This window comes from Mauremys mutica, chromosome 11 (genome assembly GCF_020497125.1).
Source record: "Mauremys mutica isolate MM-2020 ecotype Southern chromosome 11, ASM2049712v1, whole genome shotgun sequence".
NCBI lineage: Eukaryota > Metazoa > Chordata > Testudines > Geoemydidae > Mauremys > Mauremys mutica.
In genome coordinates, this window is record NC_059082.1 from 84,539,067 (window position 1) to 84,557,159 (window position 18,093).

Consider the following 18,093-nt stretch of genomic DNA (forward strand, 5'->3'; position numbering starts at 1 on the left):
ATGGAGCACCAAGGCCACCCCTGATTCCCCAACTCCCTGTAGGTGTTTCCAAGGTGGAAAGGGGAAAGACCAACTGGATTCATTCCTCTGTCCCTGGTTCATGCCCACCATGATGTGGGAGGTGGGAGTGTTAAACAGTAACATGGCGCTGGGTGTAGCTGACAACTTCATGGCAAACTTTTTCCCTGGAAAATTCCCTGAATACACCAGGGGGCTCGAGTGGTGCCCTGATACATGTGGGGTTTGTGCACACTCAAGTGACTCTTAGGGTGCTTGTTATATTTACATCAATTATCAGGGCCCCAGGCTGTTCTAAGAGATCTGCTCTCCTAGAAGGTACAGAGTGTATCAAACAAGTAGTCCCTAAATCCTTCATAGTCTGTCCCATATCATAGAATATGAGGGTTTGAAGGGACCTCAGCTAGTCCAAGCCCATGCTCAAAGCAGGACCAATCCCCAGACAGATTTTTGCCCCAGATCCCTAAATGGCCCCCTCAAGGGCTGAACTCACAACCCTGGGTTTAGCAAGCCAATACTCAAACCCCTGAACTATCCTCTCCTGGATAATGTTGCAGCATTACAGGAGGATGATATTTAGATTGTCACAATAAGGTTGTTGCAGAAACACGTGTGCAAAACCAACATCACTACTGCAACCTCCCCTCCCCCCAAGGTGCACAGAGCCCCCCAGTACATGCCCAAAGCAGTGACGGGAGAGTCCCAGCTTGGGTCAGGCCAGAGACCCTTCCTGCAGCTTATGGAGGTTCCCGCTAAGCACTCCCATACACACAAACCACCCCAGCCCCCGACAGACCCTGCTCCCCCTACCTGCTGTTGTCTTCTGGGGAGACTGGGAGACTCAGCGGCACCATAACCCTGATGTCTTCAGCAGGACCAGCTGTTGAAACCTGCTGCCCCCTCCAGCATCTTAGATGGCGGATAAGAGGCCTGCTCTGCCCTGTGGCATGGGATCCCCATTTCTCTCTAGGCTCAGACTCCCCTAGCAGCACCTCCCCACGGGCGTGGAGAGTTCGGGTGAGACCCAGTTACGGCCTAGCTCCCCTGGAGAACGGGCAGCAAAGAGCAGCTCCCTGGACCCACCCACCCAGGCTGGACACGCCCCCACCCAGCACGGGGGTCCCACCGGCAGCCCCTGGGGGCTTCTCGCGGTGCCCGGGCTGGGTCCCGTGGCTCATGAACCCGTTACATGGCTCCCCAAGGCACTGCCCCAGTGACCCCTCCCCGCAGCCCTGAGGTTATCTCCAGTGCAGTTTCCCTTAGCACCAGCCCAGGGGGCATGTGCGATGGTGTGGAGGCAGGTGGGGGCTGGCCAGTGGGACACCCTCTCCTCCCCGGGGCAACGACACTCCAGGCCTTGTGGGGTGCTGGGGCCAGGGGGTCTGGAACCATGTGTAGAGTGGGGGGTGCTGAGAGCCAATGAGCCAAACTGTGTATGATGGAAACCGATTCAAGCCAGGGGGGGCGGCAGCCCCCCCAGCCCCCAATTCTAGCACCTATGGCCGGGGCATTGGCCGAAGGCCCCCGCAGTGTCCCGCAGGAAACGCCCAGCCCAGCTCCCCTGCCCACAGCCCCACCACAACTGCAGGGGTGGGGCCGGGGGGCAGAGAGGAGCCCTCGGCCAGGCGGGGGGCAGGCCGAGAGGAGTGAGTGGTGGCCGGGGGGAGCCACTGGGGTCCCGGGGGCGGTGCAAGCGGAGCAGGCCGGGGCCCCTTCTGAGCATGGGCCTGGCTCCATGGAGCCGCTGTAAACCCGACACTGGCTATGGGAAGGGGCCGCCCCGTGTTCGCAAAGGTGCCCAGCCCCGGCTCGAGCCCGCCCGGTGCCAGGGGCCCCGGGGTCCTGCAGCCCGGCCCGGGAGCGCCCCCTAGCGGCTCTGAGGGGACGCAGCCCGAGGGAACTTGGGGCTCTTCGGGGGCGGAAAGGAAACTCCCGCCAACTCCGCAGGGTGCAGGGCGGGGGGGCTGCGCCCCCGCTCTGCCCCGTGCCCCCCAGCCCCGTCCCCATCGCTGCCTGCCTCCCAGCCCCGCCCCCTCCTCTCCCTGCCCCGTGCCCCCCAGCCCCGTCCCCCAGCCCGCCCCGCCCCCTCCTCTCCCTACCCTGTGCCCCCCCGTGCCGCCCCCATTGGCCCTGCCGCGGGGCCGGAGCGGGCCCTACCCCGGGGGCGGCCCGCAGGGACTGTCCCCGCCCGAGCCGAGCGCCGCCCCTGCGGGCGGATTGGCTGCCGGCGGGAGCCGCGGGCGGGCGGGCGGCGATAAAGCGGCGGGCGCGGGCGGCTCCCGGCAGGGACCGAGCGGAGCCGGACCCTGTCCCGGGAGGAGCCAGCCGCTGCCCGGCCGCATGGCGCTGTGTCCCGCGCCCGAGGCCCGCGTGCGCCTCGCGTTCTTCGGGGCGGCGGGCGTGGGCAAGACGGCGCTGATCCGCCGCTTCCTGCAGGACTCGTTCGAGGCGCGGCACCGGCGCACGGTGGAGGAGCTGCACCGGCTGGAGCTGGAGCTGGAGCTGGGGGCGGGCTCCGGGCTGCGCCTCCGCCTGGAGATCCTGGACACGAGCGGCAGCTACAGCTTCCCGGCCATGCGGCGCCTCTGCATCGCCCGCGCCGACGCCTTCGCCCTGGTCTACTCGCTGCAGGAGCCCGACTCCTTCGCCGAGCTGCAGCGGCTGCGGGACGAGATCCTGGAGGCCAAGCGGGGCGCGGTGCCCGTCGTGGTGGTGGGGAACAAGAGCGACCTGGCGCCGGGCGAGCCGGACCCGCGCGTCGCCGCAGCGCAGCGGGACTGGGGCTGCACCTGCCTGGAGGCGTCGGCCAAGCAGGGACGCAACGTGGTCGGCCTCTTCCAGGAGCTGCTGAGCCAGGTCAACCTGCCCGGGCGGCTCAGCCCGGCCCTGCAGCGCCGCCGGCCCCAGACCTGCTCCAAGGAGCCGCCCCGCCGGAGCGCCAAGAGCCACGGCTGCGCGGTCTGCTAGGGCCCGGCGGGGCTGAGCGCGGACCCCGGGGCGCCGCGGCCAGCGGGCCCCCGTGCCGGGCGGGAGAGGGGTCCCCCGGCAGCTGGAGGGGGCCGGGCCGGGGCCGCCTGCAGGGCGCGCCTGGTCCGATTGTTCCCCTGGGTCAGGGGCTCTCAGACAGGGGGGGTCGGGACTCCTCGGGGGTCCTGAGGTCATGGGGGGGGGGGTCGCGAGCTGTCAGCCTCCACCCCAAACCCCGCTTTGCCCCCCGCATGTGTAATGGTGTTAAATAGATACACGAGTGTTGGTAATTCATAAGGGGGCGGGGCACTCAGAGGCTTGCTGGGTGAAAGGGGCCATCAGTGCAAAAGGGTGAGAATCACTGGCCTAGTGCGGGGAGCGGACTCTGCTCCCCATGTACCCCTGCCTGCCGGTCCCTGCTTGCCTCTCCCTGCCTGCAGCAGCAGGCACCTGGTGCTGGGTGCTCTGGCCATGGAGACACTCAGCCTGGCTGAGCCAAAGAGCTTCGGGAGCAAGGTGGCAGAGCCCAGCAACCAGCCTGGGGAGAGTGTGGGAGCTGTGGCTTCCTCCCCCTTTGCTGGGTTCTGGGGGCAGGAGAAGCTCCCTGCCTCCCCTGAGCTTGTGCCTGACCTCTGGGGATGCTGCTGGGGGTCTCACCCCCCACTGCAGGCCAGGTCTCCTCTCTGCCGAAGCCTGACCTTCTCCAACAACCTTCTCAGTCACTGAGGTTACAAGGCCCCTTAAACCAGAGCTGGGTCAAAATCCCTTCCCTGCACAGGCTGCAGCTGCCAGGAGCCTGACTTTGTTCCCCTGGGTCACCTCTTATGTCAGCTGAGGGCAGCTGAATTTCTAATATCAAAATAGAGCAGCCCAGCTGCTCCCTCTTGCCCTGCATCAGCCCCACCACCCACCTCCTCGCATAAGGACAAAGGCACAGCCCCCCCCCCTTCCTTGGAGGGGTCTGGTCAGTACCGGCTCTGAAGCTGGCTTGAGCTACCAGCGAGGGAGGGGCAGTGCTTAATGTGTCATGAAGGAGCTGCTGGGGCTCACGCCATTTGTTTACATGCATAACTAATGCAGCAAGGGGCCGGCCGGGGGCTCTGCACTGCCTGGCCCAGAGGGGCTGGCTGGGGCTCAGCCCTGACACAAACTAGGCACTGCAGAGGGAGCAGCTCCTCTGCCTGAGAGGCCAAATGTGTTTTCCAGCTGCTGCTCCCAGAGCGCTGCATCTCCTGAGTCAGACTGAAGGAGACGCAAGGATGGAATGAAGGCGCCTTGGCCTCTAGCGCCTCTTACTCCAGGGGAGCAGCCCTTAGCAGGGTTCGGGCAGGGGAAGTGCTACAATCGGGCTGGGTCGCTCTACCCCTTGCTACCTGCCATGGCTCATGGGAGACGGCAGCCTTGGTTGGCACTGCTCCCTAGGACACCCTCTTGCTGGACTACCAGCTGCCTAGAAATCTAGCCAGCTGTGGTGGGAGTGTGTGAAAAGGTGAGGAAATGAAGGGGGGGGGGCAGGGGGCATATTGTAGAACGCTGCCCCCTCCAAAACACTGCTCCAGGAATTGCACTGTAATGTGCATATGTTAAGCTACTTGTTTTTTGGTGTTACATGACAACTCTGGCTTCCTGTAATAAATCATTGTGTGGAACAAGTGTGTGTGTCTCTAGTGCCTTGGTCCTTTAAAGTGTCGCCAACTGGTTGGGAAGGCAGATCCCTGTTAGCAAGGGCCCGCGAGCCCTAGGAGTGCTGTTCTCTAGCTCCCTGCTTCTCATACTCTTCATCTGCTGTAGTAGCTGCTGCCCCCGATCTAAGTTGTACGAGCTCTAATTCATGATTCTAGGCCCAAGATTTTAGGAATGTAAAACTGTCTCATAATCCAAACTCCACTGCCCATTAGTACCTACTCCTCTGCCTGGGCAGCAGCAACAGTACAGAGCTCAGTTACATAGATCCTTATTCAGAGCCCATGCCACTGTGAAGGGTGAGTCTGGCCTTCTTGTAACAGATTGCTCCTATCTATTTTAGGGCTTTATATGGCTGGCTGTCACTATAGTTATGTGAACATCTTCCACAGAAGTGAAGTGCTGGCAACTCTATCATTTGGGATAAAATCTCTGTTTGGAATAGGGTTGCATGTAGGGGGTTTGGTTAAGAATTTGTTTAATTTCCCTTTGGCACCATTCCATCCCAAATGTCATTCTTATGGGGGAAAGGCCTCTGCTAACTGCACAAACTGATGCAAGATAAAAAACAGCTCTCAAATATGGAGACTGAGCAAGCAAACTTATGTTCATATCAGTCTTACTGGAAAGAATGTTTCCAAGCTTCAGCTTGCACAAATGAAGACTTAGACTTAACTGCTGTAAATTCATTACAAGATGTATTAAATTTTGGTCTTTAATGTTAACTCAAATAACAAACAGGAAATTAATAGGTTTCAGAGTAGCAGCCATGTTAGTCTGTGTCTGCAAAAAGAACAGGAGTACTGGTGACACCTTAGCACTACAAAAATGTTTGTTTTTTATTTTCTTTCTCTTGCTGATAATAGCTCATCTTAATTAATTAGCCTCTTACAGTTGGTATGGCTACTTCTACCTTTTCCTGTTCTCTGTAGGTGTATAGATCTTACTAATCTTCCATTCTATGCATCTGATTGAAGTGGGCTGTAGCCTACAAAAGCTTAGGCTCAAATAAATTTTAGTCTCTAAGGTGCCACAAGTACTCCTGTTCTTCTTTGAGGAAACTAATAGATTTTGCTGCACCAGATCAGATTATTTCATCCACCAAAACCAGTTCCCCACTTTCAACAGCCGCCACTACCCCATACTTTAAAGAAAAGAGGGAGGGGGACACGTTGCATCAAAAAACTCAGTTGTGAGTAAGTTGCAGAATTCAAATATACTTTGCAATAAGGCCATTTTCAAAACTGTGCCTATCGTTAAGCATCCAACTGCAGACTGAAAAGAAGTGATTGCTTACACTGCAATATTATTCCTGGGTTTGTTTCATAGCTTGTGTGTGTGTAATATGATCAAAAACAAAAGTACCCAACCTAAATGTACTTGAAGCCAGGTCTGAGCTGTGGAACAGTCAATTTCTAGCATGGTCTAGACCACATTAGTTAAATGGATATTTACTAAGGTAGCATTTCATTGTTGTGTTTAAAGAACAGGAGTAGTTGTGGCACCTTAAAGACTAACAAATTTATTTTAGCATGAGCTTTCGTGAGCTGCAGCTCACTTCTTCGGATGCATAGAATGGAACACACAGACAGGAGATATTTATACATACAGAGAACATGAAAAGGTGGAAGTATGCATACCAACAGGCAGAGTCTAATCAATTGAGATGAGCTATTGTTAGCAGGAGGAAAAAAAAACTTTTTGAAGTGATAAGTAAGATGGCCCATAGAAGGTGTGAGGAGAACTTAACATAGGGAAATAGATTCAATTAGTGTAATGGTTGGGTCATTACACTAATTGAATCTCCACAGATAGAATCTATGTTTTAATTGGTCTCCTCACTCTTAGAGAAAATTGCCTTCAGTGCAGGAGCCTTTTCAATGGTCCTTAAGTAGCAAGGTTTGGATAAGTTCACTAGGCAAGGGGAAATAAAAGTTAGGGACACGATTTACTGGGAGAGGTCTGTTCCCCTGTAAGGCCTGGAAAGCTTGAGGAACCTATGACTGAAACAGAAAACGTGCTTCTTCCCCCCTAGCGATTTGTACACCACAAAAGTGCCTCAGTGAGAGGGCAGGGGAGCCACTAGCTCCTACTCGGCAGGAAGCACATCCTCAGTGAGCCCAAAGCCTGTGACTAGGCTCCTGCAACCCTGTAGAGGGAAGCGGTGAAAGTGTGAGGGGGGAAGGGAGGGCTGATCTCATAGCTTTGCATCTGGGGGGAGGGTGGTAGGGGCTAGAGCTGCTCATCTGGGGGAGGGTGGCTGAATCACAGCTGCACATCTGGGGGAGGGTGGCTGGATCACAGCGGCACCGGCACATCTGGGGAGAAGGTGGCTGGGGCTATGCCGGCACATCTGGGGAGAGGGGGGCTGCGGCTGGAGCTGCACATCCGCGGGCGGGCGGGCGGCTGGCTCACAGCTGGGGGCAGGAGCGCTGCTTCCCGCGGGGGGGGGGCGTTGCGGGGGCAGACCGGGCGCTCTGCCGGCGGCTGCCAGCTCGCGGCGCGCCTGTCCCTTTAAACCGGGCGGGAGGGGCGTTCCCATGGTGCCTAGCGGCGGGCGGCTTGGATTTTAAATCCTAGCAACCAATGGGGAGCGCGCTGGGGGCTCGTAACGCTCCGGCTCGAGGTTTGAAATTGTTACAGTGTCGGAGCGGCCGGCGGCGGCGGCGGCGAGAGCGGCGGGGCGCGGAGCAGCAGCGGGGCGAGGTCAGCGCGGGGCCGGGCCGGGGTCGGGAGCCGCGGGCAGGGGCGGGATCATGAGCGCGGCAGCGGCGGCCGGGGCCGGGGCCGGGAAGGCGGCGAAGCCGGCGGGGGCGGCGGAGCCCGGGAAGGCGGCCGGGGCCGGGGCCGGGGCCGGGGCGGCGGCCGCCAAGGAGATCCCCAAGGTGCTGGTGGACCCGCGCACCCGCCGCAGCTACATGCGCGGGCGCTTCCTGGGCAAGGGCGGCTTCGCCAAGTGCTACGAGATCACGGAGCTGGAGGCGCAGGAGGTGTTCGCGGGCAAGATCGTGCCCAAGTCGCTGCTGGTGAAGCCGCACCAGAAGGAGAAGATGTCCATGGAGATCTCCATCCACCGCAGCCTGGCGCACCGCCACGTGGTCGGCTTCCAGGGCTTCTTCGAGGACAGCGACTTCGTCTTCGTGGTGCTGGAGCTCTGCCGCCGCAGGGTGAGCGGGGGGCGCGGGGCCGGGCCCCGACTCCGCGAGCGCTCGCCTGGGGCCGGGCCGGGCCGGGGGACGTTGGCTCTAGGGGCCGCCGTTGGGATGCGCGGGGCCGGGGCGGGCAGCCGGGCTGGGGGTGCAGGGCCGAGGCCGGGGACCGCGGGAGCGGGGGCGGCGCCACGGCCGGAACCCTGGAACGGGCTCCGCGTTCCACCGCGTCCGAGCGTTCCACGCGCCTTAAAGGGCCAGCAGCAGCGCGCGGGGACGGGCCCTCCTCGACCTCCCCCTGGCAGCTCCTCTCAGCGGAGCTGGGGCGGGCTGATGCCCGCGGGGAGGGTCCCCAGTCGCGGCACCGCGGGCAGAACGGTGAGGGAGGCAGGATGGGTAGGGCCTGGCCCCAGGGCTGAGCCTGGCCCCAGGGCTGAGGATACCTGGTTTTCAGGAGGGTGGGTTGGGCTGTCTCACCTGGGACACCCATGGGATGGGGTGGGAAGGGGGCCGCTAACTGGCTCTCAGCTGGGGGGTGCTCATAACCCTGCTTCTCTCCTGGCCCCCAGTCCCTGTTGGAGCTGCATAAGCGGAGGAAAGCGTTGACGGAGCCCGAAGCGCGGTACTACCTGCGGCAAACAATCCTGGGCTGCCAGTATCTGCACGGCAACCGGGTCATTCACAGGGACCTCAAGCTGGGCAACCTCTTCCTCAACGATGACATGGAGGTGAAAATAGGTATGGACACCTGCAGGGCACATCCCTGTCCACGTGCCTGTGGAGGGGAGAAGCATGTCCAGGAATCTGTCACAGCCCAGGGACCCCTTCCCTTAGTCTCTTGCTGCAAAGATCCCTTGAGTGCTCGCTTGTAGAAAGGACAGGAGAGAGAGCAGGATGCTCTGCTACCACAAAACCACATGATAGCTTCTTAACTTATGTCAGAATACTTCCCCCTTTCTGGGCGGGCTACCCTGAAACCAGCCTCTCTTGGGCTGTTTAAGACTCAATATTTGGAAGATGTTGCCTGTAATTCTGCCACTTGTGGCTCAGCAGCGAGGTCTGCGACCACTGACTGTCAACTGCTGAGCTAAGGAAACAAGTCTTGTCTTCCTGGTGCGTAACCCTGACCGGCACAAACGTTCTTTCAAGGTGACTTTGGCTTGGCAACCAAAGTAGAATATGATGGTGAGCGTAAGAAGACCCTGTGTGGGACACCAAACTATATCGCTCCTGAAGTGCTGGGCAAGAAGGGACACAGCTTTGAAGTGGACATTTGGTCCATCGGCTGCATTATGTAAGTTTTTTATGACAAATCTTCAGTTTGTGTTTGTGCCCTTAACCTTGGGCCTTCAGCATGTAATGGGCTTAAGGCTGCCCAGATGAGCCAGCTCAGTGAACTAGACTGCGATTGGTTCCAGGTTTCAAGTTAATCTTAGATTGTAAGGAGCCTTTTTCTTAAAGGAGACACCATAAAACAAAGATGGCCAGTTCCAAGCCAGGACCTGGTTAAGTGCAGACTAAAGGTACATCTGTGTGACACCAGCTAAGGCATTGCAGCTGAGCTGCTGTGGTGTTACAGTGCAGATGCTTTCTACATCGACTGAAGGGTTTTTCCGTCGATGGAGTAATCCACCTCTTGGAGGAGAGAGCATTTGCTACATCTATGGAAGAAGTCTTCCACTGACCTAGTTGTGTCTAAACCACAGCACTTGGGCATGATATTTTTCACAGCCCTGAGTGAAGTAGCTAGGTTGATCAGATTTTTACACTGAGGCTCTAACGACCCTGAGACCCAGCTGTGTGCTGTTCTCTGGGTGTTAAATGTTACAATTTAAAATTAATGGTTTGAAAATTCGGCTGCCCTGGCAGGACTACTCCCATAAAGGTAGTAATCAAGGGGTGGAGATGGGTAATGAGTCTCTGCTTCCTTCATGGCTTGTTTGCTGTGTAACTGGGGTTTGACTATCTCCAGAAAATTCCTCAGATCTGACCATCACTGCAATTTTTTTGCTTACCTTGACCTGCCAGCTGTTGTGTGTGCACCCGCCTGCATGTGCACCCATTGCATTTGCAGGCTAACTTCCTGTTGTAGGGCAGGTTATTTTGAAGCTTCTCTCTCTAGCTGGAACTCTCTCCAGAGGGTACCAGGTTCCAGTCTCCTCCCTTAGGGAGCAGGGAACTGGAAATCGAACTGGCATTTCAAATACAATTGTCTGCTGCCCTTCATCTCCTGGGTGTGTGGTGATTCCCCCCGCTGCAAAAGACACCTTGTGGAAATCTTGCTGTCTCCTCCTTGTGACAGGCTTTTATATCTTAAATATACAGGTACACTCTCCTGGTAGGGAAGCCACCTTTTGAAACCTCTTGTCTAAAAGAAACATACATCCGAATTAAGAAGAACGAGTATAACATCCCCAAGGTATGGAGCCTGTTGCAGAGGGGAGCGTTTGTCCTCCTGGCTGATCTTTGTCACCTTAATGAAAGAGCCGATATCACAGAGCTGTGCAGAATCCAAATTGCTTCCCTGGTGCCTGCTCATAACCATGGAAATGGCTTCCAGCATCCTGAGTACAGATGAGGAGACACGTGACAAGGAGATACATTTGTGTTAAGCCTTTCTAGGCCTTAGTGCAGGGGTGTTAACTTGAAAGGCCAACTTCCCAGGGGAAGGGAGGGGGAGCTAGCCCCCCAAACTGGCACGGAGATGCATTACCATATTTTGTTGGGTGATATCGTAGGCACGTAAGTGGCTCGAACTCCCTTCCTGCCATTGGACTCCTTCAAATTCTGAGTCCAGCCACAGAGGAGAACTGGTCTGAGTATCAAACCCATCCCGGCTGCTGCCTGTCAGGCCCTTCTGCAATCATCCTACTTGCACCAGGAGCTTTCTCACTGAAATAACCATTGAGAACCCCAATCCTTCTCCACTCCTCCAGGCTTAAGTCCCGGTCTCCCAGCCATGCACACCCTCTGCTTGGAGCAGGAGAGCCTCACTAGTTGTGGGTCTGTGACCTATCCATTGTGCACACCAGTGCTAGGTTGTGCTTATCCCCCTGGCCTTCACTCATGAACCCTGCCTGTCCCCTCTTTCAGCACATCAACCCCGTAGCTGCTAATCTCATCCAGAAGATGCTGAGATCTGACCCTGCCACCCGCCCTACTATTGACGAACTGTTGAATGATGAGTTCTTCACATCAGGTTACATCCCCAGCCGGTTGCCCACCACCTGTCTAACCATCCCGCCTAGGTTTTCAATTGCCCCCAGTGGATTTGACCCAAGTGGACGGAAACCTCTTACCGCTCTCAACAAAGGTAAGATTTGGGGAGGGGGCGGGGATGTAGGTTTTAACAGTGCCTGGCAATTACAAGAGAGCCCTGGGTTACAGTGGGGAGGGGGAGAAGACTGGGAGAGTAAATTACAGATGAAAACCCTGCTTGGCTCTCTGTGACATACGGTTATGGCTAGTGAGCTCATGTGGGGATGCTGTCCTGGAAATCTAGCAGTGCCCCTTGCAGGAGCAGTCACTGCTCTTCTGACAGATTCTCCCCCAGCATGGAGAGAGGGATATCTTAAACGTACTGCAAATGGAGCATCCTGGCCCCAATACTCAGGGCACGTTGGGCCTCTTGTTCCTCGCCCTCCCTGCTTCTCTGTTGTGCTCTGGCTCTGGGCAGTGCCAGTGAGAGAGGGTGGCACCTCACTGCTCTTCTAGCCTCGCTGGGGCAGCCACTGCAGAACTGGATCCTCTTCTTCCCCTTTGGCAATAACTTGGGGACGCCTGACCCAAGCTGAGGCCTTATGCCAGTTTAATTCTCTAGGTGTTCTGCCACCACGCAGGAGGCTAATGCCCTAAGGAAAGATGGTGCCCCCTGGCAGCTCTTAACTCCATTCTCTTCCTTCCTGCCTCTGCCCACTAGAGAAAGTGGCTCGTATCCCAAGCAGGGTAAGACCATCTCCTCCCATGAGGCATGGACGCTGACAAGGTCGTCAGCGTTAGTTGCGGTAATGCTGCTCTAATGGAGCAGGCGGCTCATCAACAGGATGAGGCTGGCAGAACTTCTGTCCATTGCAGAGATGGGTGTCTGCTTTCAGTCCTGTGGGTTTCATGCAAACTGCTACAGCTGGGTTTGAAGGTAAATCTAACTTCTCCTGAAACTATCCGCCAGCTTTAGCCTTCGTGCTACTAACACAGCTGTCGCGCTGCTCTTCTCCTCTGGCTCAGGCCTGGACAGCCCTGCCTTAGATAAAGCCCATGAAAAGGAAGACGAAGCAGCACTGCAGGAGCTGGGAGAGCCTGTCGACTGCCACCTAGCTGACATGTTACAGCAGCTGAGCGTGGCCAATGCAGCGAAACCCTCGGAGAGGGCAGTAGTGAGACAAGGTGAGCTACGGGTATGGGCTGACAGATAGCAAGGCCGGCTGAGCAGGGATCCTACAAGTGCTGCGAGGTGCTTGGATTAAAAACTCCAAAGCAAAGGGTGGGTGGAGGAGCTCCTTGCCCCTCCCCGGGCCCCCCCTTACACCCAGCAAGTCGGCTGAGGGTTTCACATGTTGCTTTACAAACATTATTTAACAAACTCCATTTCTGTTGCAGAGGAGGCTGAGGATCCTGCTTGCATACCCATCTTCTGGGTTAGTAAATGGGTGGACTACTCGGACAAGTACGGATTAGGTAGGGAGCGTCTTGGCATTGCCAGCAGCCGAGTTCACTTCAGTCGCTTCCCCCAGCTTCCCGGGGGGTGAGATCGAAGGGCCCAGGGTGCAAATCATCCATCTGATGTAGCTGGTTTTTATACCCTGTTAACCAGTTAATGTGCAGTGCCTCAGATGTTGCCATCCCTGAGAGCAGCACAAAATACTCAGCTGATCGAAGGAACCATGAACATCCTCTGACAACCCCTTACAGTCTAAAGAGCATAGGATTTCAGATCCGCATCCTGGCAGGCACTGAACACCTTATGCCCCAGCGAACACATGGCTGGATGGGATGGGGGGCATGGTGCTGAGACCCAGCTGAGACGGCATTGGCATTGGTATTCTTTTGTTAAATGACTAACTCTTGCAGGGGAGGTTTCCCCACATAGTCCTTTGAGAACAGGCGCTCTAGACAAGTGGTTCCCAGTCAGGGGTATGCAAAGGTTTTCCAAGGGGTATGTAGCCTGTTGTAAAACTAGGCAAATAAAAAGCACCAGTGAAGTCAGCACAAACTAAAATTTCACACAGTTTTGTTTATACTGTTCTGTATACTATACACTGAAATGTAAGTTACAATATTGATATTCCAGTTGATTTATTTTATAATTGCATGATAAAAATGAGTCCAATCTTTCAGTAACAGTGCGCTGTGACTCTTCTGTAATCTTCTGTCTGATTTTGTAAGCCAGTAGTTTAAGTGAGATGAAACTTGGGGTATTCAAGACAAATCAGACTCCTGAAAGGGGCACAGCAGCCTGGAAAGGTTGAGAGGCCCTGCTCTAGACAGCTGAGAGGCACCAGGGTCAGCCAGAGTGGGGGCCTTCTGCTAAGACACCCTTACAGCTTATAGCATCCCAAGCCTGGAGACACTCAGTGTTGGGAGATCTAATGCATTCCCTTCTCCAACCAGGCTACCAACTGTGTGATAACAGCGTTGGGGTTCTCTTCAATGACTCCACCCGTCTCATTATGTACAACGATGGGGACAGCCTACAGTACATTGAGCAAAACAACACCGAGTCCTACTTCACTGTGAGATCCTACCCCTCGACGTTGACTAAGAAGGTCAGTCACTCTGGAGATGCACATTTAACAGCAGCTAGGAGCTGTGTCCTCCTCCTTCCCCTGCCACACTGTGGGTCTGAATGGCTATCTAAGCAGACAAAACATAATCAGCATATCTAGGCTAGAGGGGCTACGTCTTTGCTTCCCCCCCACCCCCACCCCACGTCAGGATGCAAGTCCTGAGTTCGTCTCTTGGGTCACTACCTCTTCATAAGGTTTCACTGCTGAGGACAGTGGAACTAATGCTGAATGGCCCACTTGGGCCATGCAGCTGTGGAAGCAGACACTGCCTTGAAAGTATGATCTTCCCCACACAGCCTCGTTCATCCTGCTAACCAGTGTAGCTGTCTCTATAGATAACACTATTGAAATACTTCCGGAACTACATGAGTGAGCACCTGCTAAAGGCTGGAGCCAACATCACGCCCCGGGAGGGGGATGAGCTGGCACGCCTCCCCTACCTCCGCACCTGGTTCCGGACTCGCAGTGCCATCATCCTGCACCTGAGCAACGGCACCGTGCAGATCAACTTCTTCCAGGTGAGAGCTGCTCGCGTGGTAGCAGGAGCCAAACCTTTGGTGTCAGCAGCTCACCAACCACTTTGGGGGCCTTGTAACACGCAGAGGATGGTGCTATCAAGTGGTCACAACTTAGGCCAGATTTCAGACTAGTTGACCCAGGACCGGAAGGCTCCTTAGGCCACTTTCTCAATACCTGAGCCACCCAGACTCCCTAGCACTGCTATTGTGCCTTATTAATCCTTAGTGCCGCTGTTTGCTAGGGAGCCTGTGTGGTTCTGGCTCCCTTTTCTGTTGTCACTTGCTGAAATCCTTTAAAAGAACGAAGTGCAGCAGGTGCTTTCCTGGTCCGGCTCCTCCACGGCAGCAGAGACTGGCGAGGGTGCACACGGGATGTGCTGCTGAGGAACGGGTCACCTAGGATAGCCCGAGGGCCCCCGTGGCCTCAGCCTGCCGAGGGACCTCTCAAGCTCTGTGCATTCTCTCTGTAGGACCACACTAAAATCATCCTGTGCCCCTTGATGGCGGCGGTCACCTACATCGATGAGAAACGGGACTTCCGCACGTACAAGCTGAGCCTGATCGAGGAGCATGGCTGTTGCAAGGAGCTGGCCAGCCGGCTACGCTACGCCCGCACCATGGTGGAGAAGCTGCTCAGCTCCAAGTCTGGCTCGGCCCGTATGAAACCCTCTGCTTAGAACCCAGCTGTAATGGACTCAGTGTCTGTGCCAAACTGTTACGTCCTCGGACGGAGCGGCCTCTGCAATGCTCTCCAGTCAAACTGTGACCTCCCAGCAGCTGGGCCACCTCTCTGCTGCCAGCTGCATTAGAGCCACAGGAGGGGCTGCTGCTGAGGAAACGTGTCTTTATGCCATGGCCAGACTGGCCCCTCAGCACCCATTAGAAAGTTGATTTTAGAAAAACTAGATGTTCAATAACTGTCAAATCCCCCCAGCCCTTGTTCCACGGCCTTGACACAGCCTCCTCTGGAGAACAGAGCATGGGTGGGGCAGAGTTCTGTAAGTTATTTGTGTTTGTGATGCTCTGGGGCTCCCTCCCCCCCCCCCCCCCCCCGTAATGACTAAGATATTTAATGTGCTCACATGCTGACTCTGAGCAATCAGCCTTTTTAATATTGAAACTAATCTGCACCAAATTAAACTCTTGTATATTATGTAACTTGATTAAAGCTTGGTCTCTGCAGCCCCCTCCCTCCCACATCACATGCAATGCCCCCTCTGGATGAAGGGCTTTGCCTGGCCCAGGGGCGACCCTATGAAGTAGGGAGTAGAAGGAAGTCTTCCCACTCTGCTGTTCCATCTCTAACCTGGGAGGTACGGTGGACTCACCTCCACATGGTCTGTTAATGCAGCCTGTAAAGAATCCTGTTTTTCCAGGCAGCTGCTGTGTAATTCTGTGATGTGCTCTCCCCACAGCGGTGGGAGCTTTCTAGCCTGCAGTGCCCATCCAGTCTGCGCACACACCTGCCTGCTCCGATCAAAGCTAGTGAAGGGCCATCTGCCTTCCTTCCCCCTGTGGGGGCTCCCCCTGCCTGCTGCAGCAGTCCTGGGGGGTCAAGACAAGCACCCTGCAGCATATGAAAGAAAGGCCAGGACTGCAGTTAGTTCTCAGGCAGGCATGTAAGTGAGGTAGATCTCGCCCTCGAGCTAGGCAGTGTGGTGGCCGTTGTATTGCTGGTGTCTGTCCCCATAAGAACAGGAAGAGGCCCTGCCTCACCGCTTGTGGCTGTGTTGCAGGAGTAACAAATGATCTGTCCCCTCCTCCCACAGTGGGTTTTAGAAGGGACAAGGGCCCTCCTAGTCTTGGCTTTGGCTCTTGCTGTGCCTGTAGCCTAAAGCATGGCTTCCGGGAGCTCCCCTGTTCAGCTGTAGGACAAGGCCCTGGTACCTCTCAAAGAACTCACCGTCACCTGCCTGGTGCCACAGCTGTAGGGAGGGTTTTGATCTTCCCCTATTAAGATGCAGTATTGGGCTCTGCGGGGGGGGGGGGGGGGGGGGAAGGGCAGCACCTCAGCAGGGAGCCCCTCTGCCCATTTGAGGCCAACCTGAGTAATTCTTCTCTCCCCCTTCCCTTGGGGAACTGAGTTACAGGTTTTGTCTTTTCCTTGCTTAACTCTGCTGTTCAGGGGCAAGGTCTGTACAGGCTTTAGGATGAAGGGTCATCCCTGAAGAACCTGTGTAGGGCAGCTCTCTACGAGGTGATCACTACCCCTTCCTGCTGTCTCCACAGACAAGGTTGGGGGAGTTCTTCCCAGGGGGCAGGAACTGCTCTACCTCACATTACCTCCAGTTCCTCCAAGCTAACTGTGTAGAAAACATGGAGCTGCCTCCCCCAGCAGAGTGAGACAGTGCTCCTCAGAGCTTGAACTGGATATGAAATCTCCCCTACAGCTGGGGCTAGCTGTAACCCTGCACAGCCCAGCACCAGTACTGCAGGGGCTGGGTGCTGCCCCTTGAAGACCGATTTCCCTGCATGCACAGGAATCTCCTATAACTGCTGGAGGCAGTGCTGGGTCAGCCATGCACAGCCTCCACTGTGGAGGGAGTTCTGCCTGGGGAAGTGATACCAGCTGTTGCCCATGGAAACTCCCAATGCCAGCACAAGGCCTTCAGCTTGTCAGGCAGCATCAACCTGCAGTTCAAAAAAAATCTCACTGCTTTCATCACAGAGCCAGAAAAGCTGGGTTATTAACCCACCAGTAGGAGACAACAGCTTCTGCTGATGTCTTTTAAAGGGGCAATGTTCTACTCCCCCACCCCCAAAATCCAATCTGCCCAGAGGGAATCTGTGCATGCCCTGAAAACAGGAGCAGTCAGTCTGCCTTGTCCCAGTGAGAAGGTTTAGAGGTGCCTGTTACCTCCTGTGCTACTGCTTCATTACTATCAAATCCTACAGCTGGTCAAAGAATTTCCTGTCAAAACAGGTTTTGATGGCAAATGGAGAATTCAGTGAAGATAGTTGTGAGAAATGGCTGTTTTTCTCTCTCTTTTCTGAGAAATCCAAAACTTTTCAGATCTGAAAAAAGACATTTCAATTTGGAAATGGTGCCTTGTTCCCCCATATGGGCTGAGCTCCCTGGCCTGACTACATCTCCCATGATGCACTGCCTCCCCTCTCCCAGAGCAGAGAGCTTGGTGGATCTTGGGAGATGCAGTCCAACCAGGCAGCCTGACCTCTGAAGGAGAATGGGAACATGATGCACCACACTGACACTTCCAAGGCTGCAGCTTTTGCCCAACATTGAATATTGAACAAACTTTCTGCCCAAACCATCACAATTTCCAGAGCAGGACCCTCCCCCCCATTTTTGATCATCTGGTCAATCACTCAAGAGGACAATAGCTACCTGGATTGGGCCCAGGTCTCAAGTACTCTTAGAAGGCAGTTCTGTCATTTAGCCTGAGCAGTGTTGTGTGGGTCACTGAGGAGCCAAAAGGACTCAACTCTGGCAGGGCTGAACATGTACATTTTGGGGCCTCATTACCTGTCCCTGGCCCTTTCATTTGGCAATGCAGCTCCTACACCGGGCTTTCAGCCAGCACTCAGTGCTGAGTTTCTTCCCAATTTTAACAAGTCCAAACTTTCAAAACAATTTTTATTTACAACATTTTGTATAAAATAATCTCTGCCATATAAAATGTTCTGAATATACACCAGGTACAAACTGATTGTCACCAAAGGAACAGACCCCCAACACCCACAAAGCTAAATCAAAGCATACAAAACCCATGCCCCTAGAGAGGAAAGCACTGCCCAGGGGAGCAGAGCTAGCAGGAAATATTCAGGCCTGGGCCCCCCAGACCCAGCAGCAATAGTGGCATGAGTTATCTATAGGCTGCTGAATGCAGAAGGGGCTTAGAGACCCATTATCAATTCTTCCTCCCACACTGGCTCCAGTTGGGATCAGTGTAAACCATGCGAGTTGAAGTCTAGCCAGGGTTGCGTCCCAGTGGAGTGAAACCCTGCTCCCAGGCT

At 55.5% G+C, this 18,093-nt stretch overlaps 2 protein-coding genes across 2 annotated transcripts; both read left to right on the forward strand.

The window, feature by feature from the left end:
* Window positions 1–2,341: 2,341 nt before the first annotated feature.
* On the forward strand, window positions 2,342–4,625 carry LOC123344283 (GTP-binding protein Di-Ras2-like). Its single transcript, XM_044980323.1, has one exon. The coding sequence runs from the start codon at window positions 2,359–2,361 to the stop codon at window positions 2,983–2,985; it is 627 nt and encodes a 208-aa protein (XP_044836258.1). The 5' UTR covers window positions 2,342–2,358; the 3' UTR covers window positions 2,986–4,625.
* Window positions 4,626–7,409: 2,784 nt separating this feature from the next.
* On the forward strand, window positions 7,410–16,001 carry PLK1 (polo like kinase 1). The gene is made up of 10 exons (XM_044981135.1): window positions 7,410–7,835; window positions 8,387–8,555; window positions 8,967–9,111; window positions 10,143–10,236; window positions 10,911–11,130; window positions 12,042–12,200; window positions 12,414–12,491; window positions 13,425–13,579; window positions 13,936–14,118; window positions 14,589–16,001. Exons 1-10 carry the CDS (start codon window positions 7,425–7,427, stop codon window positions 14,793–14,795), a joined length of 1,821 nt encoding a protein of 606 aa, XP_044837070.1. The 5' UTR covers window positions 7,410–7,424; the 3' UTR covers window positions 14,796–16,001.
* Window positions 16,002–18,093: the final 2,092 nt, after the last annotated feature.

Bases quoted from the DNA above. Each gene is read 5' to 3' on its own strand.
- PLK1 (XM_044981135.1), top strand. From the start codon at position 7,425: ATGAGCGCGGCAGCGGCGGCCGGGGCCGGGGCCGGGAAGGCGGCGAAG. The intron at 9,112-10,142 runs GTAAGTTTTTTA...TTAAATATACAG, and splicing joins TGGTCCATCGGCTGCATTAT to GTACACTCTCCTGGTAGGGA. The intron at 12,492-13,424 runs GTAGGGAGCGTC...TTCTCCAACCAG, and splicing joins CTCGGACAAGTACGGATTAG to GCTACCAACTGTGTGATAAC.
- LOC123344283 (XM_044980323.1), top strand. From the start codon at position 2,359: ATGGCGCTGTGTCCCGCGCCCGAGGCCCGCGTGCGCCTCGCGTTCTTC.